Below are 25509 nucleotides of genomic sequence, written 5' to 3' on the forward strand. Positions count from 1 at the left end.
GGAGCCCAATAACTGTGTTTACCTAAAGCATAATGTGTGTTTGACTAATGTGTATCTTCCAGAAAGCCATCCAGGCTTGATTTGAAGTCATCAAAACAGAATCTGCCACATCCGTCGGTAATTTGTTCCAATAGTGAATCACTCTCACTGTTAAATTGTCTTTGTATGTTATTTTGAATTTGTCTGGCTTCTACTTCCACTCATGGTTCTTGTCATGCCTTTCTCCACTATATTAAAAAGCCCTTTAGTACCCGATACTGGATGTCTACACTGCAATTTTATAGCCCTGCAAGCCCAAGTCAGCTGACAGTGTTTTAATGCAGTATAGACATACCTTAAGTCTCTCACTGTATGGCATTTTCTCCAGCCCTATGATAATTTTTGTCGCTCTTGTCTACATCCTCTTCAATTTTTTTAACATCCCTTTTAAAAAGGATTGCACGCAGTATTCTAGTTTATACAACCAAGGATTACATTAGTCCTTTTTGCCAGAGCATTACACTTGAAGTTCAGATAGAGATGCTTGCCTACCATGACTCCTCCATCCTTAATCCCACTGTCCTTCCCATCCCAAAGAGCTGCAACCTTGCTGTCCCCTTCAACTCCTCTCTTCCATTATGTTGATCAACAGCATCAATCATGACAGTTCTTCTGGAATATGCCCTTTTCTCTTCATGCCCAATGAGTAAACCTTTGTCCTGATTATTTCCTGCCTTGGCTATTATAACCTCTTCTCAGGCTTTCCAGACTCTCACTGCACTCTTTTCAGTCTGTCCAAAATACTGCTCCTGAAATTTTATCTGCCATTCCAACTAAAGCCCTGTTCCTTCTTCAGTACCCTTCACTGGTTACCACTTACTTTCTGCTTCAAATTAAGCTGTTTCTCCTGGCCTTCAAAGCTCTCTAAACTAGCTCTTCCCTAGCCCCTTTGCTCTTGTATATTTTTATTTGCCCAATCCATCTGACCAGACATCGCTTCTGGTCCTTCTCCCAGTCCACTATGATTTCTGTATTACTGTAGCAGCAAGGGACACTAACTGAGATCAGGAGCTTATTGTGCTAGGCATTGTGCAAACATAATACTCTTTGGGACTTCTCCCATGCAGCATCCCAAAGCCAGAGCAGTCTCCCTCAGCCTGACACATCTCACCCTGCTTTCTCCTCCAAGCCCCTTGCTAAAATACACTTCTTCCAAGACACCTGTAAATCCTACCTCTCTCTACAGAGGAAAAAAAAAAAAAGATATTTAAAAGCCCCAAGCAAAAACATGGAACAAAAAGGCTAAATTTCTGTTCTATCACATTGCTTTTCATTACATTTCACATCAAACTATTGAGGTTACATGTGCTTTACCCTTAGAAAAGTAAGTACCAGGATGAGTGCAGCAGCACTTTTCTCCGCCCCAAGTCTCCACATTTTAAAAAAAGATCATTAGCCACTTGCAAATATCAAATTTTCAGATGATTTAGCTCATTATTGAAGAAATAGTGCCTTATTCACATTTTGTATTGAGTTAAATCACAAATGTTTGTATAACTAATAGACACACTACAGATGTATGGATACCGATTGGTATGAATAATTGTTACCTTATGGAAGGTAGCATAGTTTGTTGAAATGTTTGTGCAAATACAGGTAATAGTCTTTTCAAGTATATAGGTGCCATTTCTGGATCTCCTTTGGGTTCATTACATTCTTCTTCATCTTTGTTTGCATCTTTCTTTTTCTTTTCATCTCCTTTGTTAACTGGACACATCCAATCACCTGCAAAATGTAATTTTTTTGGGACAGACATTTACTGACCCAATCTTTTTCCAACAAGTAAAACTGAAATATCCATCTCCAATCATGGCTGGGAACCTGACCACACATACACATATTTCTAGAAAACAAAGATTATTTTTGCAACACACTATGTGGCAAATTAAGGGCCACATACTGAAAGCACAACTAAACTTCAATGGGACAACTCTCAGAAAGAGTTCTATATTAGATGCTTATGCCCAAACAGTTACTATTTTATTCCACTATGCCTCCACCAGGAGAAAATAAAGAGAAGAAAAATGCAAGCAATACTACTGGAAGAGAAGAGTCAGGAAATAACAATTCACACTAACCTGGAGACTGAAGAATAGCCACCACTTCACTGTGCCCTCTTTCACGAGCTTTGTCTAAAGGAGTTTTCCCATCTTCATCTCTCAAATCAGGGTTCGCACCATGTCGCAGGAGAGTCTAGAGGCAAACAAATTTTGAGAGAGAAAACTAATAAAATTCCTTTTCCAATAATTAACCCTATTATCAATCTGCTCATTCCTGGGCTTCTCATGAATCTACCTACAACAGCAAAACACTGTGGGTATGTGATACTTACACTTGTTTCACTGACCTAGCAGCACCAGAAGCTAGCTTTCCAATACAGTAGAACCTCAGAGTTACGAACACCTCAAGAATGGAGGTTGTTCCTAGCTCTGAAATGTTTATAACTCTGAACAAAACGTTATGCTTGTTCTTTCAAAAGTTTACAACTGAACATTGACTTAAGATAGTAAAGTTTCAAAGCTATGCAAAAGAAAAATGCTGCTTTACTTTTTTTTTCCCTTATAGTTTATGTTTCACACAGTACTGTGCTGTTTTTTGTGGGGGGTGGGGGTTGGAGGGGAGAGGGTCTCTGCTGCTGCCTGATTGTGTACTTCTGGTTCCAAATGAGATGTGTGGTTGACTGGTCAGTTCGTAACTCTGGTGCTATTAACTTGGAGGTCCTATTGTACAAACAGTGGAGATGGAACATGCTGAATTTAACTATTTGAGAACACACTTATGTTAGATATCACAGAACTTCTCTTATTTTGTAGGAAACTTTTTAAAGTACATGCACAACAAATGATTTCTGCTTCAAAAACAGTACAGAAGTTTGAATTCACACCACCTTTGCCACTTGAGGCCTTCCAAAACATGCTGCATAATGTAATGAAGACGACCTCTGACCTCTGTTAACATCAGCACCCCTTTCACAGAGAAATTCCACCTATAAAATATAAAGAAACAGAAGCTAGTTTTCTTATTTATACATCCCTTTGCACAGAGAATTAAATAACTTGTATTACTTAATTTCAGTTAATACATTGAACTTACCATTTCCTGAGTTCCAAAAGCTGATGCCCAGTTTAAAAGAGTTTGTCCTACATCATCCATAAAATTTACTTCAAAAGCTGAAAGTATTAGGTACAAGATAACTAATTAAAGGCACAGTACAATACATTCAACACCATTAATTTCCAATAAATAAAGTAACAATGTACTATTCTTTGGTCTTTAAACAAACTTTAAACATTCTCAACAGATTTCTAAAAATATTCTGAAAGTCTTAGTTGTGAGAATCAAAGATAAAGAACAAATGGCTAGATTCTCAGCATCACCACACTTTTAGGAGTCTAGAAAAGCACTAGGATTCACAAAGACCGAGTTCTGCATCTACTCTCCCTATACAATGAATGGGGAGAAACAGGCACTTCACAAAAGCCAGCACACAAGGTGGCTCCTCACCTCAGCAAGCCAATGGAAGGAGCCAAGCCCCACAGTACATGCTAAGCTCCACCGCCTGAGAGACAGGAACTGAAGTCTGGGCTCCAGGGAGGTGATTCCCTTTGCTTGGAATTCTCAGCTGCAAACCCCCATCTTGGTGCTAGGTGCCTATGCCATTTTTGCAAAAAGCTGTTCCTCTGTCTCCCCATTTTGTGTAAGCTCATCTCTAGGGGCCCAACTGGATAGGAAAGTTCTGAGTATGCTTACTGGATCAGGTCCCGCCAGCAAGGTAGGTGGAAGAATGCCTATCTTTACCCAGTTTGTGACTTACTCTGTTTATACATCAAACCCCTGGCATGGGGCTGCTGTGTGCATGCTCAGAGGCAGCAACATAAGCGCTTAGGGAACTTTTACTGCAAATATTCAAGTACTGAACAAGTTTAGGCACCCACAGGGTTCAGGGACAGCTTCGTGAATCCCAGTGGGGTCTGGTTCTGAGATTTAAGCACCCAAGGCAGCAGTTAGGCACCTAAGTTCTTTTGTGAATCTAGCCCAAAGCAAGGACTGTTAACAGCAAGAACTAGCCTGTATTAAGCAACGTAAATTAACTCACATTGTTGATAAGAGCTTTAAGATATCAACTATTTTATTTACTCTGAGATTATTTAATTCACTATAAAAGTTAGACTTTGCATATTTCATTCATCTCATTTTCTTTTTCAGTCTTCAAAATATTTTTTTCCTACCTCCTGTGTCAATAGCATCTATTAGTGCATCAGTATCTTTACTGCGGATGCAGTCTATCAGCTGCCGATGAGAACGTTCCCCAGAACTATCCAGTCTACGCAATCCTGGGATTCTGCCTGTAGATCCAGCATTAGACTTTGGAAGGGCCTTTCGTCCTTCAAACAGTAGCACCAAAAGAAGATCTACTAAACGCATGGTATCCAGTACACATCTTTCATCACCCTGTAATGCACTTTCTATAGAATCTGGAAGTTCAGATCTTAGGAGATCCTGGAAATAATTAAAAGTCTGAACAATAAAAAAATATATAGGACTTTAGAAAGTACATGGTTTATTTCCATATGAAATGTTTCTTTTTTCCTTTACAAAAAAAACACACAAAGATTTTTATCACAAATAGAGGTTTTTAAAGTATATCAAGAAATAACTTTTAAATTTTAACGAAAAATATTGAAAAAGTGAAGAACTGTAGCATTTAAATGATTCTTACGTGCGTTACTACTGGAGAGCCTCTACAAAGGGTTGACAACAGACTCACAATAGTTGACACCTGATTACTCAATTTAGAGTCTGCAGCTGTAGATGGTGCTCCAGTGCTGCTCCGACCTGGTTTGCAAGCTGAAGATGGTCCTGATGCTATACCACCAGCTGCTGCCATGCGTGATAACAACTCCTCAGTAAGTCCATGTTTGGCTAATGGGGCTGGATCAACTCCACGACGTGTAAATCTGTCAGCTAATGAAGCAAAACATCTGAGCGCTCCATCTGAAACCTGTGGAAGATGTATGTAAGATACTCACCATTAATTTCCAATAAATAAAGATTTGTCACTTAAGAAGAATAGAGGCTCATGGTATAAGCATAAAGCAACAGTGCTTTAAAGCAGAGGTTCTCAAACTGTGGGTCGGGATCCCAAAGTGCATTGAGACCCCATTTTAATGGGGTCACCAGGGTTGGCATTAGACTTGCTGGGGGCTGAAGCCCGAGCCCCACTGCCTGGGGATGAAGCCGAAGCCTATGGGCTTCAGCCCAGGGCAGCAGGGCTCAGGTTACATGCCACCTACCCAATGCTGAAGCCCTTGGGTTTTGGCTTTGGCCACCTTTGAGCTTTGGGCCCCCCAACCCGGGGTGGCAAGCTCAGGCTTCTGTCCCCACTCCTGGGGTCGTGTCATAATTTTTGTTGTCAGAAGGGGGTCTCAGTGCAACAAGTTTGAGAACCTCTGCTTTAAAGAAAAGCATCAGCATTATAAAGTACAATATTTTAGCTATCCTAAACTATAAAAATAAATTTGAGAGCAGTTTTTAAAGTACCTATAATTGTTTTAACATCTCCATAACAGAGATATTGAAACAATGAAAGCTGTGCTTTTACCTATACCTCCCACTAGAAAGTGCAGTTTGACTAAGCTGCTGAAAAACAAAAACGCAGTTCATCATTTACATATATGAAAAAGAGAAAAACTTTTGAAGTAGATGTATGAGTACAGCACTAGAAAAAAAAAATTGGTAGTTTATCAAAGAAACTAGAAGTTTCTCCTTAAATGTTGATAGTTTCCCACCTTTTACACATTTGAATACCGAAATGCAATTTGTTCATTCTGAGGGACGATGGTTATCCTCAGCAGGTCACTGCTCTGAAAGTAACTGCTTTCAGAATAGTACACATTTGTTCTGCATTGTGGCCATCCCCTTGGCTGACGTAGTCTATTTCACATATTAGGTTCACGCTACGGGCATTCGGTGTTGTTCTGAATATTTCCAGGAATATATCTAATCTAGATGAGTATCATCTCGCCCATAGACTAGTCATTCATTCCTCTAGCCTTCTTAGAGTGATCCAGACTGCTTGTGTGGAAGAGAATACGGTTTGGGGCTCAGAAACATGCAAAAAAAGTGACAGAGACTGCAAGTGGGATTCTAGCACAACATGATCTGAGTCACTGTTGAAAGTGTAAGGAGTATGGTAGTAGGATCAGTTTATGCTCCCTGTCCGTGACTTGAAACTGAAACATGGATGATCAGACCTCATCATCAGCACAGAGCCGGTGATTTAAGAGAACAGATTTAGAATGAACTGTTCCCAAGGCCAAATTATTCTGGTCTTAACTCCTGCCTTGACATGTCTGGGAGAACAACTGTTCCCATGCCGTAAGTGACCTGAACCAGAAGTGTATCAACAAGGATAAGGATATAAATTTCCCTAGCAAAGTTCTATGTAAAAATATATGTAAACCTTACAAAGTCCTTACATAGGGAAATTTATGAGATACAACAGATATTTTTAGGATTCCTCCGGTCTCTTTCAAACAGAGTAAGCAATTCTCAAGGATATTGACACATTTTAATTATGGACTCGTAGTTGGGAATTAAACTATTCTGTGTGTCATTAGGGTATGAGATGCTTCTGACAGGTAATTCTTACAAAAGGATTTAAAAAAATGAGCTATATAATTTAGACCACAGGTGCATGGGGTTCACAGCTTCCCAGTCTTGATGTGCTTGAAACTCAACAGTTTGGGGGATGATAAAGGCTTGAACAAAGGAGGGCTCAAACTCTATAGAAGGTTGGCTGCTTTAAGTGATTAAGTATTTGCTAGGTGACCACCCAATCTGATGCAGAGCAAGGGGTCCTTTCATCTACTGTTAGAAGATGATAGGTTCCCATCTCCTAGGGTTAGCTTACAATGACTAAAACTTTCGCATTAGCTGTTAATAAAACTCCAATTTAAGTAATTCTGCTGCTGCTGACCCCTCCACACACACACACACACACACACACACACACACACACACACAGAGCATTCAGCAAGTTCATGTCTTTCTCACTGGGCAGCACCAATTTAGATTACATAAATTGACAGAATGAATATTTAATATAATTTTCCACTATTTATGATGGATATTTTTCCTTTCAGGTTAGACAAGAAAATGTCACATACAATGTTACAACGACTGAGTTGAAAAAATTTCAGAGTCATTGTTATTTAAGAAAATTCTTTGAAGAGAGTCATGCAAGTTTTCTGAGATCTTGTAAGGGTTTGTTTCCATAAAAGCTATGGGCTAGATATAGCTGGACAACATCAAGCAATATTTTTGTTCTCTTGCTTGCAACTGAAAAAAATTAGAACTATCACAATGATTCAGAGTTTCAAATTTTTCCTTCCTTATGGAAACTGTACAAAAAATTCCAACTGATGATTTGTTAAGCACAATTAAGTTGTTGATTTGTAACAAATTCAACCTTCCAACAACAATAGCATATGTCTACAAGTCATCCATTCACTAATCTATAGTAGCAGCTGAAGTAGGATACTGCAAAGTATAATTAACATCTAGCCTGTACTTTACTGAGTACATTACATTAATAGCAAACTAAAAATATAATGATGTAACTCTCACGCTACATAAACAATCGTTAAAAATTGCTTACCTGATGGTCTTCATGTTTTAATAAACTAGACAGGGATTCCACACAGATTTCTAATGAAGAATCCTGAGGTTCCATTTTGCCACAAAGTCTGGATACTACAGCCATAGCAGAATGTAAAGTATCTTTATGAACCAGGTGCCCACTATCACGAATAAATGTCAGCACACAGTTCAACCCACCAGCCTCAAACACAGCTCCTGATTCACGGGTACAGATTAGTTCTAACACCTGTAATATAATGAAATTGAAATGTAATGAAATACATACTACTAGTTAGCCAACTGTTCCTTCCTCATCTCCTCAGCTGACTGAGGGGGCAAACCAAAAGAAATTCAGTTCCTCCATCAACAGCATTCAAAGTTTCCAGTAGTTCCAGTGCTCCCTCTCTAAGCAAGGGAGTAAATACAGCAGAATCCATATGGGCACTCCATGTGGACCAGACAGGAGAAGAGTTGCCTCACATCAGGAAAAGACTCTAGATGAACTAAGGGGCAGCTGCAGGCCTAAGCAGACCCAGCTGACACAGAAGCGTTGATGAGAAACTGCTGAGAGTTAACAGATCTAGTGGGAAGAGGAGAGAACAGATGTTAGGGGATGAACGGTGACTAAGTAGATGGGGAGATGAACAAGGGACAACCTGGGGCAGTTCAAGAGTGACCGAATGGTAAAGTGGTTTGAGAAAAACCGAAGTGATCATTGTTTGCAGTGTTGTAGCCATGTTGGTCCCAGGATATTAAAGAGACAAGGTGGATGAGTAAAAGCAGCAAAGAGTCCTGTTGCACCTTATAGACTAACAGACATATTGGAGCATAAGCTTTCGTAGGTGAATACCCACTTTGTCAGATGCATGTCAAGGTGGATGAGGTGATCTCTTTTATCAGTCCAACTTCTGCTGGTGAAAAAGACAAGCTTTTGAACTACACAGAGCTCTTCTTCAGGTCATGAAAGAGATAGTCCACTGTGGGGGAGGAGTGGGGCCTTGAGCGCACATGTGAGTTTGCAACTCCAAGGAAAAGATGTGTATGGTTGGAGTGTGTAGGGACTCCATGTGCAGTTGTACTGGCAGTAGTTATATGATAAGAGTAGCCTAATATATTTGTTTGGGCTGGTCAGATTTCTTGACCATTTTGCAAGCCTGCTTTAAGATCATAGCTAGGGTAACAGGACAAGCAGAAGTCCACAATTAATTATGTAGAAAATATAAAACCAAGAGGTGTCAAACGGAAGCTTAATTTTCTTGTCTTATTCTGATCAGAGGCAACTCCCCCCAACCCCTTTTTTTTTTTTTGGTATTTTGAAAATGCTCTACAGTTCTATGAAATTAAAAATCAACTTTCTATTTATATATATATATATATATATATATATATATATATATATATATACACACACACACACACATACATACACACATACACACACACACACGCGCGCGCACATTAATTCCTCAAGTTTCTCCTGATTTCACATTTTATATTCTTTGGGATTTTTCTGAACAATAATTTCAGAAACATTAGCATAACAAATCGATAGCAAAGACAATAAATGTACAAGCAAGCAATTTTATCAGACTGAATAAAATAAATTATTCCTGTTTTTAAATTCATATTATAAACAGATTTTTCAAAAATATTTAAATATCCTACTTTCTATGAAAGCAGAAATCTATTAAGAACACTTACCTTTACACACTGCTCAGCCAAGTCTCTGCTGGTTCTGTTGTTAAGTTCAACAACAACTAAACGATTACAAAGTGCTTTGATAGCTCCATCTACTCCCACAATCCTACGGGTGCATTCTGCTGATACATCCAGGTAATAAGTTATGGCACGAGCTGTTACCTCTAACACATTGTCTGGCGCACTTTCATCAAGGAAAATCTTGCAGAGTGCTGGTAAGAAAGTACGAGGAGGGCAACTGTAGAAAGAGGTAATTACGTATCAATTACTGTACAAATTCCTCAATGTTACAATAGTTCATACAGTTTCAAGTTAAGAGGTTCATATTTTCACACACAGGTACATCTTCCATGTAAGTTTCGCAACGAAACTAACTCACTTGTCCAATTAAGCTTAGTGCAGTGGCATCTACTAATAACATACATGGAGTACATGGCTCTACCAGGAACTCTTCCATTACCTGAAAATCAAAAAGGAATCCTACAAAACATGGAAAAGTGGACAAATTGCCAAGGAAAAGTACAAAAGAACAGCATAAGCATGTAGGGACAAAAATCAGAAAGGCTAAGATACAATATGAGTTACACATCTAGCAAGAGACATAAAAGGCAATAAAAAGAGGTTCTATAAGTACATTAGGAGCAAGACAAGAGAAAGATGAAGAAAAAGGTAAGTTCTCTACTTAGTGGGGAAGGAGAGCTAATAATAGATGACATCAAGGCAGCTGAGGTATTTAATGCCTATTTTGCTTCATCTTCACTAAAAAGATAAATTGTGACCAGACACTTAACATAATTCATACTAACAACAAAAGGTAAGGAACACAAACCACAACAGGGAAAGAATAGGTTAAAGAATACTGAGGTAGGTTCGAGCTATTAAAGTCAGCAGGGCCTGGTGAAATTCACCCTACAGGTCATAAGGAACTAGCTAAAGCAATCTTGGAACCATTAACAATTATCTTTGACAATTCCTGGAGCACCAGTGAAGTCCCAGAGGACTGGAGAAAGGCAAACAAATGACCTATCTTTCAAAGAGGGAACAAAGAGAACCCAGGAAACCACACACCAGCCAGCCTAACTTCAACACCTGGAAAGATACTGGAACAAATTATTAAACAATCAATTTGTAAACACCTAGAAAATAATAGGGTTATAAGTAATAGCGAACATGGAATTATCAACAACAAATCATGCCAAGCCAATCTGATTTCTTTTTTTGATAGGCTTACTGGCCTAGTGGATAGGGGGGAGACTGGAGACATGATATATCTTGATATTAGTAAGGCTTTTGACATAGTCCCACGTGACGTTCTCATAAGCAAACCAGGGACAACAACCAGTTGAGTAACTGTACTCAGAGAGTAGTTATCAATGGTTTGCTGTCAAACTGAGAGGACGTATTGAGTGGAGTACCAAAAGGGGTCAGTAATGGGTCCAGTATTTTTCAGTATTTTCATTAATGACCTAGATAATGGAGTGGAAGGTGGTTGGAAGGAGTTGCAAGCATTTTCATAGAATCATAGAACTGGAAGGGACCTTGAGAGGTCATCTAGTCCAGTCCCCTGCACTCTAGACAAGACAAAGGGCATGGCTACACTTGCAGTTGTAGAGCACTGGGAGTTAAACCAGCCTTCGGAGACCGCAGCAGGGAAAACGCTGCCGAGTGTTTACACTCAGCTGGAAGTGCACTGGCGTGGCTACATTAGCAGCTCTTGCAACACCACAAAGAGTAGTGCATTGTGATAGCTATCCCAGCATGCAAGTGGCTGCAACATGCTTTTCAAATGCAGGGGGTGGGGAGCGTGTTGTGTGTATGTGGAGGGAGAGAGAGTGGGTTTGGGGGGGGGGGCTGAGAGTGTGTCAGCATGCCACCCTTCCTCCTCCCCTCTCCCCCCGGCCTCTCTCTCTCTCTCACTCACTCACAGCAAGTAGCATTCCTCAGTAATAGTTCCTTTGTCTCGGAGCAGATAAGCAGCCAGCTGTCAGAAACGGAGCTTTGAAAGGGCATATCTGCATTCCTACAGCGAGTTCAAAACAATGACAAGAGTGGCCACTTGACTTAAGGGGATTATGGGACGTTTCCGGAGGTCAATCAGAGCGCAGTAATGCAACACCTCCTTCACACTGGTGCCGCGGCACTCCAGCGGGGGCGCAGCATACGTTATTCCACTCACCAAGGTGGAGTACCAGCAGCGTTGTAGCTGCGGAGTCAGAGCACTCTATGTGCCTTGCCAATGTGGACGGTTAGTGAGCTAGTGCGCCCGGGGCTCCTTTTTTGCGCTGTAACTTGCGAGAGTAGCCAAGCGATTAGTATTATCTAGACCATCCCTGACAGGTGTTTGTCCAACCTGCTCTAAAAAATCCCCAATGACGGAGATTCCACAACCTCCCAAGGCAATTTATTCCAGTGCTTAACCACTGACAGTTAGGAAGTTTTTCCTAATGTCCAACCTAAACCTCCCTTGCTGCAATTTAAGCCCACTGCTTCTTGTCCTATCCTCAGAGGTTAAAGAACAACAATTTTTCTCCCTCCTCCTTGTAACAATCTTCTATGTACTTGAAAACTGTTATCATATCCTCTCTGTCTTCTCTTCTCCAGACTAAATAAACCCAATCTTCCCTCATAGATCATGTTTTCTGGACTTTTATTTATTTTTGTTGCTCTTCTCTCAATTTCCTCCAATTTGTCCACATCTTTCCAGAAATGTGGCGCTCAGAACTGGACACAATACTCCAGTTGAGGCCTAATCAGCACGGAGCAGAGCGGAAGAATTACTTCTCATGTCTTGCTTACAATACTCCTGCTAATACATCCCAGGATGATGTTTGCTTTTTTTGCAACAGCATTACACTGTTGACTCATATTTAGCTTGTGATCCACTATGACCCTCAGATCCCTTTCCACAGTACTCCTTCCTAGGCAGTCATTTCCCATTTTGTACGTGTGTAACTGATTGTTCCTTCCTAAGCGGAGTACTTTGCATTTGTCCTTATTGAATTTCATCCTATGAACTTCAGACCATTTCTCCAGTTTGTCCAGATCATTTTGAATTTTAATCCTATCCTCCAAAGCACTTGCAACGGCTCCCATCTTGGTATCATCCTCAAACTTTATAAGTGTACTCTCTATGCCATTATCTAAATCACTGATGAAGATATTGAACAGAACCAGACCCAGAACCAATCCCTGCGGGACCCCACTTCTTATGCCCTTCCAGCATGACTGTGAACCACTGATAACTACTCTCCAGGAATGATTTTCTAACCAGTTATGCACCCACCTAAAGTAGCACCATCTAGGTTGTATTTCCCTAGTTTGTTTATGAGAAAGTCATGCGAGATAGCAACAAAAGTCTTATTAACGTCAAGATATACCACATCTACTGCTTCCCCCCATCCACAAGGCTTGTTGCCCTGTCAAAAGAAAGTTATCAGGTTGGTTTGACACGATTTGTTCTTGACAAATCCATGCTGACTGTTACTTATCACATTATCTTCTGGGTGTTTGCAAATTGATTAATTATTTGCTCCATAATCTTTCCAGGTACAGAAGTTAAGCTGACTGGTCTGTAATTCCCCAGGTTGTACTTATTTCCCTTTTTATAGATGGGCACTATATTTACCCTTTTCCAGTCTTCTGGAATGTCTCCTATCTTCCATGACTTTTCAAAGATAATAACTAATGGCTCAGATATCTCCTCAGTCAGCTCCTTCAGTATTCTAGGATGCATTTCATCAGGCCCTGGTGATTTGAAGACATCTAACTTGTCTAAGTAATTTTTGACTTATTCCTTCCCTATTTTAGACTCTGATCCTACCTCATTTTCACTTTGGAGGGCAGGATTAGAATTCACAATGACCCTGACAAATTAGAGAAATGATCTGACTCTGGTGAATTTCATTCTTGTTGATTTCAAAGACAAGTGCTACACTTGTTCTACTACACTTAGGAAGGAAAAATCAAACGTATCGCTACAAAATGGGGAATAACTGGCTAGGCAGTAGTACCCCTCCAAAGGACCTGGGGGTTATAGAGGATCAATAACGAGAGTCAACAATGTGATGCAGTTGCAAAAAAGGTGAATATCATTCTGGGGTGTATTAATAGGAGTGTTATATTAAGACACAGGAAGTAAATGACCCACTCTACTCAGCTGAAGTACTGTGCCCAGTTCTTGGTGCCACACTGTAGGAATGATGTGGATAAACTGGAGAGAAACCAGAGGAAAGCAACAAAAGCAACAAAACATTTAGAAAACCTGACTATGGGGAAATATTTAAAAAACTGGGCATGTTTAGTCTTGAGAAAAGACGACTGAGGAGGGATCTGGTAACAGTTTTCAAATATATTAACGGCTGTCATAAAGAGGACTATGATCAATTGTTCTCCATGGCCACTGAAGGTAGGACCAGAAGTAATGCTCTTAATGAGCAGCAAAGGATATTTAGGTTAGATATTCGGAAAAACTTTCTAACTATAAGGGTAGTTAAGGACTGGAATAGGCTTCCAAGGGATGGTGTGGAATCATCATCACTAGAGTTTTTTTAAGAACAGATTGGATAAGCACCTGTCAATGATGTGCTAGGCACCCTCATCACTGGCAATTTTTAAGAACAGGTGAGCCAAACACCTGTTAAGGATGATCTAGGTATACCTGGTACTGACAGAGCACAGTGGGTTGGGCTAAATGTCTGCTTGGAGGTCCCTTTCAGCCTACATTTCTATGATTCTATAATTACAGACATAGCTTTTAGTTTACAAAATTAGCCATAATCACCTCTTTTTATTTATTTTAATGTTTTATCATTCCCTTTTTAAAGCACAATGAAAAAGGTCTAAGTGTTATATTTTTGGTGCTCTTTCCCCCCAAATATTACGTGATGAAATTCTGCAGTGGACTCTTACCCATTTTGATATCAGAAACCAGTGGAGCAGCAGGCAGTAACAGAAGGTGTGAGGGCCAGGAAGAAGAGAAGAGCTGCTAGACCTATAAGAGGAGACGAGTCAATGGAGATAGCCAGAGTCCGGAGCCCTACGAGGATACAGGATGAGCTCAGAAGATTGCAGTTGAGAGAAAAAGACAAAAGGCTTGCAGCCAGAAAGAACAGAAGGGGGAAGTCTGGAGAATGGCACCAATACCAGGAAGATGCAGGTCTACATGACTGGGTACTCCCTACTAAGAAGGACAGACAGGCCTGTCACCAGAGCTGATCCAGAGAATAGAATGGTGTTCTGTCTGCTGGGAGCTAAGACATGGGATGTGGACCTGAGGCTGAAGAGGATTCTAATGGGAGCTGGAAAGAATCCACTGATTGTCCTTCACATGGGAACAAATGATACAGCTAGATTCTTACTGGAATGCACTAAGGGAGACTATGCCAGGCTTGGGAAGATGCTTAAAGAAATGGAGACTCAGGTGATCTTCAGTGAGATTCTACCTGTCCCTAGAGGAGGAGAGCAAAGGCGAGACAGGATTATGATGTTCAACAGATGGTTCAGGCAGTGGTGCCGTAAGGAGGGCTTTGGAATGTTGGACCATTGGGAGGCATTCACGGACATGGGACTGTGCTCATGGGACGGACTCCATCTGCGTAAGGAGGAAAACAGACATCCGGGATGAAGGTTAGCATAACTGATTAAAAGAGCTTTAAACTAGAAATTCAGAGATGGTTGGGAGACACTCGTGTAATCTCCGTGTCCGATTCTAACACTGAACAGGAGGAAAATCAAGTAAGAGAGGATACAGCAATGGAGAAAGGAGCAACAGAGGGTAGGAGAATGGACATCAAAAGGAAAGACAATGCTAATACCAATGAAGCAGTAAGGTAGGCAATACTAGCAGTAGAATGACTATACTCAAGTGTGTGAGGAATCTGGGTGAAGCCAAGCAGAAACAACTAACATGTCTGTACACCAATGCAAAGTGCCTGGGTAACAAAATGGAGGAACTACAATGACTGGTGCAGGAAGTGAAACTAGACATTATAATGATAACAGAAACATGGTGGAATAGTAGTCATGATTAGAGTACAAGTATTGAAGGGTATGTGCTGTTCAGGAAAGACAGAAATAAAGGTAAAGGTGGCAGTGAAGCACTGTATATTAATGACGAGGTAGACTGTAAAGAAATTAGAAGTGATGGAATTGATAAAACAATCTCTTTGGGTCAAAATCCCTTTGGAGAAGAAAACTACCAGAGGCTCCCTTGGGACAGTGCTTGGGTTCTGCTACAGGCTCCAATACTCAGTTTGGAAATAACTAAAGACCTCTCTAATATTTTAACGAAATAAATACTAGGGCTGTCAATTAATCGCAGTAAACTCAAGCGAGTAACTCAAAACAAATTAACTCGATTAAAAAAAAGAATCGTGATTAATCGTAGTTTTAATCACACTGTTAAATAATCATAGAATCTCAATTTAAATTTCTTCTAAATATTTTTGGATGTTTTTCTACATTTTCAAATATACTGATTTAAATTAGAACAGAATAGAAAGTGTACAGTGCTCACTTGATACTTTAATTACAACTACTTGCACTGTAAAAAAACAAAAGAAATAGTATTTTTCAATTCACCTCATACAATTACTGTAGCACAATCTCTATCGTGAAAGTGCAACTTCCAAAAACGTAAAAAATGTTGTTACATAACTGCACTCAAAAACAAAACAATGTAAAACTTTAGAACCTACAAGTCCACTCAGTCCTACTTCTTGTTCAGCCAATCACTAAGACAAAAAGCATGTTTACATTTACAGGAGATTTACAATGTCACCTGAAAGTGAGAACATGCGCTCGCATGGCACTTTTGTAGCCAGCATTGCAAGGTATTTATGTGCCTGATATGCGAAACATTCGTATGCTTCATGCTTTGGCCACCATTCTAGAGGACATGCTTCCATCCCAATGACGCTCATTAAAAAAATAATGCGTTAACTAAATTTGTGACTGAACTACTTGGGGGAGAATTGTATGTCTCCTGCTCCGTGGTTTTACTCGCATTCTGCCGTATATTTTGTGTTATGGAGTCTCGGATAGCGACCCAGCATAGGCTGTTCTACTTAAGAACACCTTCATTGCAGATTTGACAAAACACAAAGAAAGTACAATATGAGATTTCTAAAGATAGCTACAGCACTCAACCCACAGTTAAAGAATCTGAAGTGCCTTCCAAAATCTGAGGGGGACAAGGTTTAGAACATGCTGTCAGAAGTCTTAAAAGAGCAACATTCCAATTCAGAAACTACAGAACCCGAACCATCAAAAAGGAAAATCAACCTTTAGTTGGTGGCATCTGACTCAGATGACGAAAATGAACGTGCGTCAGTCCACACTGTTTTGGATTGTTATCGAGCACAACCTATCATCAGCATGGCTGCATATCCTCTGGAATGGTGGCCGAAGCATGAAAGGGCATATGAATGTTTAGCATATCTGGCACATAAATACCTTGGAGGCTTAATTTCATAAAAATATTAGAATCCTATTTTTGTGATTTTAATTGAATTTGAAATTCAGTCCAAATAGAGCTTAACACAAATCACAAGTAAAAAATAATCTAGTAAATAAGAAATGCATCACATTCACCATATTCTAACAATCAAAAAATGTAAAAATTTAAAACTGAATAAATGTAAGTTAAGCTATAGAATTGCTTAAATAAATAAATAAATATAGTGTGATCTTTTTGCTAACCTGGATGATACACTGTCTTTCATGTAAAGGCTATTGGTAATGGTTACCAACTGATGAAAATTAACCTCTCTTTTAGAAAATAGATAAAAAGTACAAATGAAAAACATGATTACAATTTTTAAATCAATCTACCCTGTTTAAAAGTCCTCCAATGCCCTGTCTACAATTTTCTCCACCTGCCTCAATTTTTTAGTTCTCTCTGCTTTCTCTTCCTTGCCTGTGTTTAACGCTCCATAGTTGTGTCTTTTTTAGTTTGGTGAAACAATACTGGCAATCAGACAGTTGGCGAGAGCACTACGCTGCACAAACATGCCAGAACAGCTGAAACACTTCAAACTATTAAAAAGAGGGCAGTACAAACTGATAAGCAAAACTAAGAAAGAGGAGTTAAAACATAATGCATTTAGTAGAACTCAAAGAGCTTCAGGAATCACTCCTCTCCCCACCCCACCCATGCAGCATAAAGCAGCCACTGTAAATGAAATGTATAGCCTAGATTGCAAAACTCCACAAAATGTGTTTATTCTTGTAGCATGAAATGTACTGAATAAATCTATTCATTCCCTGTTCTAGTACATTTCAATTTGTAAATTGATTATTCACTCATACATATTTGCTCTATTCTACAAATATCTAGTCCACTCATTTTTGAGCATCAGCATTCGTTATATATTTTAATGCAGTACCCATTTAGTAATTTTAGAAGTTAATTTTTCCATTATCTTTTAAAGAGAGATCAAAGTTCAGCCTACAATTTTTATATAAACATATATAGACTATATAAAGAGAGAACACACACTCACTAAATTCTGTTAAGAGATAGGGTCCAAACTTTAATTGATCAAAATCAGACACAGAAAGACAAGTCTTAAGAATACATAATTTAAAAAAAAAAAAAAAAAAAAAAAAAAAAAAAAAAGGTATGGAGGCAAAAAAGCCCAATGAAATTTTTCACTGCTTGCACAGAGTCATGTCATGAAGCAGATAAGATATACATGCTACACGCAAACGAACAACTCTGAAGAAAGTTGTCTCTCTCACCAACAACTTCAACAGAAGTTGGTCCAATAAAAGATATTATCTCATCTTCCTTGTCTCACACACATACTACATTCAGGTGTGATGCACCCCGGGACAAAGGTAGTACAAGACCAATTCATAGTTAAAGTGGTTCAAAGATCCCCCCTAAAGTTTTAAATCACTAAGTTAATAAGTAGATTAAAAAGTTTTCAATTAGCTGAATGTGAACTTTTAACTTGAAAGCGAACGAATACGTTTTCTTCAAACTTAACATATTTTGTAGATAAGACAGAGACAGACTGCTAAGCTTCCATTCAGTCTCTCAGAAGCATGCTATTTTTTGTTTTATTTGTAACTTTTCCTGTTTCGATTACATTTGCTTATTATCACTTAAATCTCTGATTGTAATAAACTTATCCTTGGTTTCACTATAAGTTCTTCCAGTGCAATATGTTAGAGCGTGAAACCTCAGCTGAGCCAACAAGCTGCTGTGTATACTGTCTCTTTAGAGACAATGGATTTGGTAATTTCTGTGAGTGTCCAATGACAGGGGCTGAATACTGGAGAAAAACACTATTCCAGGGTTGGCCCCTCCTTCTGCCCCCTCGCTGCAACTCGAAGCTCAGAGCTAGTTTAAACAAAACCTTTGCCCGCAGAATTTGTGACAGGTATGACAAGGTTCTGCAATATCCTGGATAAATCTTACTGAATTAAGTTAAACCTTATTAAGTGTATGTACTTTAGGATTTCTTTGTATTAAGACTGCAAATGTTTATGTATTATTGTGGAATAGTATGTAATTTGAAGGAGGAGATATGGCTAATATAAACCCTAGGATGTTTTATGAGCATCAAAGGACTCTCTGAAACAGCACGCTGGACAAACAAAGTTAAGTGTAAGTAGAATACACCTGGAAGGAGGGGAATGCAAATTCCCCTCCTTTAGATCCATTCTTTCAAAGCTGCGCCTTGATGAGAAGCCCACTCCCTGGCTCATTACCTATTCGATCTCTTCAAATCCTAAACTGGATAAAGGAGAGACTCTCATTCATGAGTGTGCTTGTTCTGAGCTAACAGCTGTTATGAAGATGTGACTACAGAAAAACTCCTTGGTGGGGTTTGAAGGACTGTTCACTGACCAGAGTCCTTCCTGGAATTGAGGTAATCTCTGGTAAGCTTATTAGCATACTTGTATGTTCTTTTATTGTTTTAATAGGTTTTATCTGTAATGCTTTTACCTTAAGAATAAATGTGCTTGCTTTGAAACAACTGTGTGGTAACTTAACTGTGGCAATTACACTGTTTAACATCTCAGAAGAGACAAGTAAAGCAGGCCTGCTTAGACAGTCTGACTATCCGGGGGAATTCACTGTGTAGGCAGGGTTCTGGGCAGTCTGAAAATACCCTGGTCAAGACGGATAGACATACAAATCTCCACCCAAGAGAGGTGAATGGCTGAGAAACCAGGAGCCCAGAGAGGGTGTCCTTGCTGGACAAAAAGGGGAAATACAGATGCAGTTGCCCTGAATTGTAACAAAGCTATACTGGCAAAGCCCCCTAGTGAAGATGAAGCTTTTACAGGCCAGAGGAGTTTCCCCTTTAAAGTGGCTCAATAACTTCACTTCAGGCTTTCTGGTCTCAGTACTACCCATCCTTCCGACTGTTTTATTACCACAACATAGTCCAAATAATCCGTAACAGAAGTCCCAAACAGTCCATTTCTCACCCCAGCCCAGTGCAGTCATTAAAACTCAAGACATCTCAACGATTGTTTCCCCACATACCACAGGCAATGCCTTTGACCACACCTGGACTCTATCAATCCTTTCCTGTCGTTGTACTAGGACAGCCACCCCAGCTCTTCCAAATGGAATGCAACCCAACTCCGACCAGTCGGAACCCCACAGCCTCTCTACTGAGAGCATCTTTGCCAATGGAGCATCCCTCACTCCTCTTGGCCCCCTCACAGGTCCTCCGGGTCCTGCTTTCTGGCCCTGGAGACATCAGCATGTAAAGTTCCCCCACTGTTCCCTTGCCTCCAGCCCTTGGCTTCAGTTTAGAGATAGCAGGCAACTCCCTCTGCTGCTCCTCCTGCCTTCAAGCGCTCTCCAGTCCTGGCTCGGGGATGCCAGCCAGCAAACCCCTCTTGGTGCTCTCCTGCCTTCAGCCTTCTCCCAGGAACCATTCTGCTTCCTTTCAGGACTCCTCCAATCCCCTGGTCTCTGGTAGCTCTCATTTGCCCTTCCTGACTGAATCAGTGTGCTCTGACTCACTAGAACTCCACCTCACCAGGTCACTCCCTGACCCTTTATACCCCCAAATGCTGCCCCATTCTCTTAATTGGCCAAATGGGAGTACCTGCTCTGGCACAGGGGAGAAGGACCTACTTCACATAACAAGGCCAGACATCTTGTGACAAATGGCCACCAGAGAAGCAGTTTTCATTGACAAGTGGTAAAGAGAACAGGTTCCTAAGGGTTCTCAAAGCGGGGGCACACAACCCTGCTATTAAGATTCTAGAAAGAAGGTGGATTTTCAAACTAGGGGAAAAACATGCATGAGACCCTTCAGGAATGTTAATACTGTGGGTTGTGAAAATACAGCATGGTTCTGAACAACAGTGATTTGCAGATATTGCTGCAGATGGACTCTAACCAAGTTGATGGAAAGACTGCTCTAGCAAATAATCCAGTACTGATAATACTGATGCTATCAGGAGAGAAAGTTGATACTAAAGGTGCCCAAATAGAAAACTTCTTCCATTTAGCTCTGTAAATCAATATGGTTGAAGATTTTCATCTCCTGCAGTAGAATATTCTCAATCCCAGCTGAACAGCTTCTTTCAGTGGATATCATCTTGCCAGCATCCAGGCTATCAGATGAAAAAACTGCTGGGTTCAGGTGTAGGATATGACTGATATTTGGGGAGAAAATGTCAGGCAGAATGGGTAAAGTAATCAGCAGCTATGTTATTAAGTTAACCAGACCCCACCCAACACCTTAACTGCCTGAGGCCTATGCTGGGGCTACCATGATCATTTGCCCTGTACCTTGTCTCAGTTTCCTCAGGAACCTCAGAATCTTAGGAATCAGCAGAAACACATACATCCATCTCACTGTCCAAGAGATGAGGAAAGCATCTGTCAAAGTCTGGGCTTGTGCCCCCCCTCACTCCTCAACTGCAGCACAAAGTTTGGCATTTCTTGTTCTGGTTGGTTGCAAACAGGTCCACTTTTGAGAATCCCCATTTGGAAAAGATGCTCTGTGTGAATATCTTTAAGAGACCCTTCAAGGTTTTCAAAAAAGTCCCTAACGAGATGGTCTGCCAGTGTATTCTGAAGACTGGAAAGGTATAGAATATACCACTCTCAAAGCCGCATGCCCTGACAAAGTGAAGATGATCTTGCGCCCCCATCTGTTGATATAGTGCTATCTAAACAGACATTCTGAGGGTTCAGAGTGGTATTGTTGGTCAACACTTGAATTGCTGATCCCCATAAAAGAGGCAGGATAATCTTGCATGCCGAGTTCCAAAACGTTTATGAGCAAGCAGATTTCCTGAGAGGCCACAGTCCCTGAGTTTTCAGTTGCTCCAAATGAGCCCCAATTCCTGAGTAGAGGTCTCTGTTACCAACTTCTTTGTAGCTAGGAGCATGGAGAAGAAAACTCTGTTGCATACCTAAAGTTGTTCTGTCCACCAGTTTAATGACTTCTTGTGTTGCTGTGGCCATCATGTTCATTCAGTGCCTGCTGGGCAGGTACAATAATCTCAACCGCTCTTGCATGAATGGAAGGTGAAGTCTGTCATGCTTCAGTGACATGACATCAGAGCACACAGCCACGTACCCATGAAGTCTGAGACACGTCCTCAGTAGCATTCTTGGACGGGCATGAAGTTGATAGATGAGGTCTAATATAGTCTGAAATCTCTGCTGTGGTAGGTAGGCCTTCACTGATGGGGAGTCTAAAAGTGCTCTATGAATGATGCTCTGAGTGGAGTCAGTGTGTATTTCTCGGTTTACTTTGACACCTAGGGAGGAAGAGAGTTTCAGGATTGTCTGTAAAAAGCTGATCACCTGTTGTGGTGATCTTCCTTTAGTTACCCAGTTGTCTAGGTATGGATATATTTGGATTCCTCATCTCCTTAGATGAGCTGCCACTACCAACAGACAACTGATGAAAAGTCCTGGACCTGCAGAAAGGCCAAAGGGTAGGATTCTGTGCGGGCAGTAAAATTTTCCTACCAGGAATCCATGTGCCAGAGGTACAAAGATACAAAAATAGGTGTTTTGCAGGCCAAGAGCTGCAAACCAGACCATGGGATCTAATGAAGGTATTATAGAAGCTAGGGTCACTATTCTATATCTGACACAGCAGATGAAGGTGTTGAGAAGTTAAAAATAGAGTATGGGTCTCCAAACCCCTTTCTTCTTTGGGATTAAGTAGTGGGAATAAAAACATCTGCCTCTGAACTCCAAGGACGACACCTCCATTGCTCCTAATTGCAACAGGGAATCTATCTCCTACTTTAACAGTCTCTCAGAAGAAAGGTCCCTGAAAAGGGACAAGGAAAGGACAGAGGGGACTGGAATTGAATGGAATACCACTTGCTCATGATCCCCAGATAATCCCACCCCAAGAATCTTGAAAATAGAACAGACTGTTGCCAAAGGATGGAGGAAGGAGTAAAACAAAAGAGACCCTGTGGTGGTCCAAGCAGGAACCCGACACTGGCATCAAACTGGCTCACTATTTGAAGCCCCAAATTGTGAGGCTGTCAAGGAAGAAGCAGAGGATTGCCCTTGGTGAAATCTCTGCTTCTTCCACACTGACATACAAGATCTTGGTGGTTGACCACAGTACTTTGTCGAGGCTACTTCCTTTTAGGAGTTGCGACAGAACCCGAAGGAGTCAAGGGTTGCCCGAGAATATTTTGAAGTATGGAGGGCTATATCAGTCTCACTGGTGAAGAGGTCATTACTCTAAAATGGGAGATCATTGATTGTTGCCTGGACCTCCCTAGAGATGTCAGACGACTGGAATCATCATGACCTCTGATGCGATAACTGGGCACACAAACTTACCTTAATTGTGAGCTCAACTGTAAAAAAGTAATGTGAACATTCCTAAGGTGTCACAATAACCTACAACAACAAATGTTGTTGAGAAAAGGAGACAAAGACTGAATTAGTCTAAACAAAAGGGCTTACCAATGGTTCAAGAACCATATTAAAATCATCCTTGGTAAAAAAACAGAGGGTGTGAAACTGGAAATTAATGAACCAAAACTGGTGTTTCAAACACTAAACCTAACTGGTGGACAAAATAATGAGGGGATCGGTATTACACTCGTTACTCCCCTTTTGGGTCATTAAAGAAAGAGATTTTGGTGGGAAAATAGAGAAAAAACAGATGAAGACTATTGGAGCAAACTTCACCACCATGGCTGCCATCCCCACCATCTTCTTGGACTCCAGATCTTCTTCTAATCCTGAGGGATGTCCTGGGCAGACTAGGGCAGAAAGAGGGATCCAGATGACGCTGCCACTCCCATCAGCTCCAGCTGAATCCCAAACGCCACTCCTCTGATCCTACGTTTCTCCAGCAGAGATAACCCTGATACCAGTTCAACTGAGAGACTGTTCAGCACCATATATTGTTTGGGTGCTGAGGTGGTTGGTAACCCTGCATGCATCAGCTACCACACAGGCACGCTAAACTAGAAGGATACCACTACGGATGAGAACATAGTCCATGTGGAAGCACCAAATACCAAGAGGCTGGCACCATGGGCAGTGAAGTCCTTAGGTTTAGAGAGTACTGCACACGCTGTCATTGACATCTCAACTGGGGTAGCAGAATGGGTATTTTTCAGTCTTATGACCCTTCACTGACGGAACCCGGGGTGAGTCATGACAACTCCTCTGCCTTTTGCTAGGTGCCTGAGAAAATAATCTGCATCTTGCCTCATCTTTGGAACAGTGCTCCTTTCTGCTATTGAAGGCTTGCCTTCACTACGGGGGCAAGTTGACCTAAGTTATGCTACTCCAGCTACATGAATAACGTAGCTAGAATCGACATCGCTTAGGTCAACTTACCCCGGAGTCTTCACTGCGCTGCGTCGATGGGAAACACTCTCCGGTCGACTTCCCTTACTCTTCTCAGATAAGATATGCTCAAATAAATGTGTTAGTCTCTAAGGTGCCACAAGTACTCCTTTTCTTGTCAGAGAGTTGGAGTACTGGGGTTGACTGGAGAGTGCTCTGCCGTCGATTTAGCAGATCTTCACTAGACCCGCTAAAATGATTCCATATGCATCGACTGCAGTAGTGTCGATCTCCCCATACTGAAGACCAGCCTTCAACACAGAGACTGACAAACCAGGCCCCTGAGAGGAAGCAGCCTGGGAGCTCAGAGGGGAGTCATGGAACACCAGGGTAGAGTCCTGCGCAGATACAAAAATGTGGATCCGCATCCCCAAGGATCAACTCACGATCCGACCTGCTAGCCATCTTTTACCTGTATCTGCATCTGCACATGAGCAGCAAGCCATCTCACAAGGACTAGCACCGGGGGGGGGGGGGGGGGGGGATAATAGACCAAGGGGGGGGGCAGAGAAGAGGCAGCATGAGGCTGGGGACTGGGGTGAGGGGCAGCGCGAGGGCAGGGTTTAGAGGAGAAGGGGCGGTGCGGAGGGAGGAAGGGGCAACACATCGCATGCTGCTCCTGGGGGCTTGTGAGCGACAGCACATGGCAGCAGCAGTGAGTGCTCCATCACAGCGGGGCACTGGGGACCTGCCCGCTCCAATCCCTGTGGCCAGGGGTAGGCCCTGGTGCCCAGGAGCCAGCGGTCCGGGCCAGGCCTGGGACTAGAAGCGTGGCCAGTGCTGCCAGGCAGAGCCATGATAGCACTGGCAGTGCCCGAGGGGCCCGAGCTGCTGGACAGGAAGCGGCATGGCGAGCAAGTGCTGAACAGCCCACTCTCCGGCCTGCTGCCCAGTCCCAGCTACTGGCTGCCAGCCCCGAGTGCGCTGCGCTTCCTGGACTGCCCAAGATGGATGCCGTGAGTAGAACTCTGTGCGGTTGGTATCTGCATCCGATCCTCTCTCTCTTCAATGCTTAGCCAGACAGTCGGCCACAGTGATTGTTCGCCATTTGGTCTGTTCATGCGCAACTGCAAAGGATTGACGGCCTGAAGTTCGACAGTGGAACAGACTTGGTGAACCCATGTAATAGGGGGTCTTCCTCTGGGCTGCCTCCACCCCTTAGTTGGTGGAGTTTCATCCCAAATGTTACAAGCCACCCGGAGAATGACATTCGCTGGAACGTCTTGTGGCATCTTCATGACATTTCCAAAAAGCATAAGGCGCCGCCTGCGAACAATGGTCCCAGTCATCTGTAGACCCGAGCGACC

At 41.6% G+C, this 25509-nt stretch overlaps 1 protein-coding gene across 5 annotated transcripts in view; it reads right to left on the reverse strand.

Annotated features, from left to right (window-relative positions):
• HECTD1 (HECT domain E3 ubiquitin protein ligase 1) overlaps window positions 1-25509 on the reverse strand; it is a 95084-nt gene that overhangs the window by 53701 nt on the left and 15874 nt on the right. For 3 of the 5 annotated variants that reach the window (XM_074955813.1, XM_074955810.1, XM_074955808.1), the window contains exons 3-10: window positions 9382-9616; window positions 7700-7927; window positions 4760-5041; window positions 4269-4557; window positions 3133-3209; window positions 2927-3025; window positions 2118-2232; window positions 1590-1764 (exon numbers count right to left, since the gene is read on the reverse strand). In XM_074955813.1, coding sequence (XP_074811914.1) covers window positions 1590-1764; window positions 2118-2232; window positions 2927-3025; window positions 3133-3209; window positions 4269-4557; window positions 4760-5041; window positions 7700-7927; window positions 9382-9616 — 1500 coding nt within the window. The remainder of the gene's footprint in view (window positions 1-1589; window positions 1765-2117; window positions 2233-2926; window positions 3026-3132; window positions 3210-4268; window positions 4558-4759; window positions 5042-7699; window positions 7928-9381; window positions 9617-25509) is intronic. The other 2 variants (XM_074955811.1, XM_074955809.1) reach the window with 1 other exon arrangement.

This window comes from Natator depressus, chromosome 6, assembly GCF_965152275.1.
Source record: "Natator depressus isolate rNatDep1 chromosome 6, rNatDep2.hap1, whole genome shotgun sequence".
NCBI lineage: Eukaryota > Metazoa > Chordata > Testudines > Cheloniidae > Natator > Natator depressus.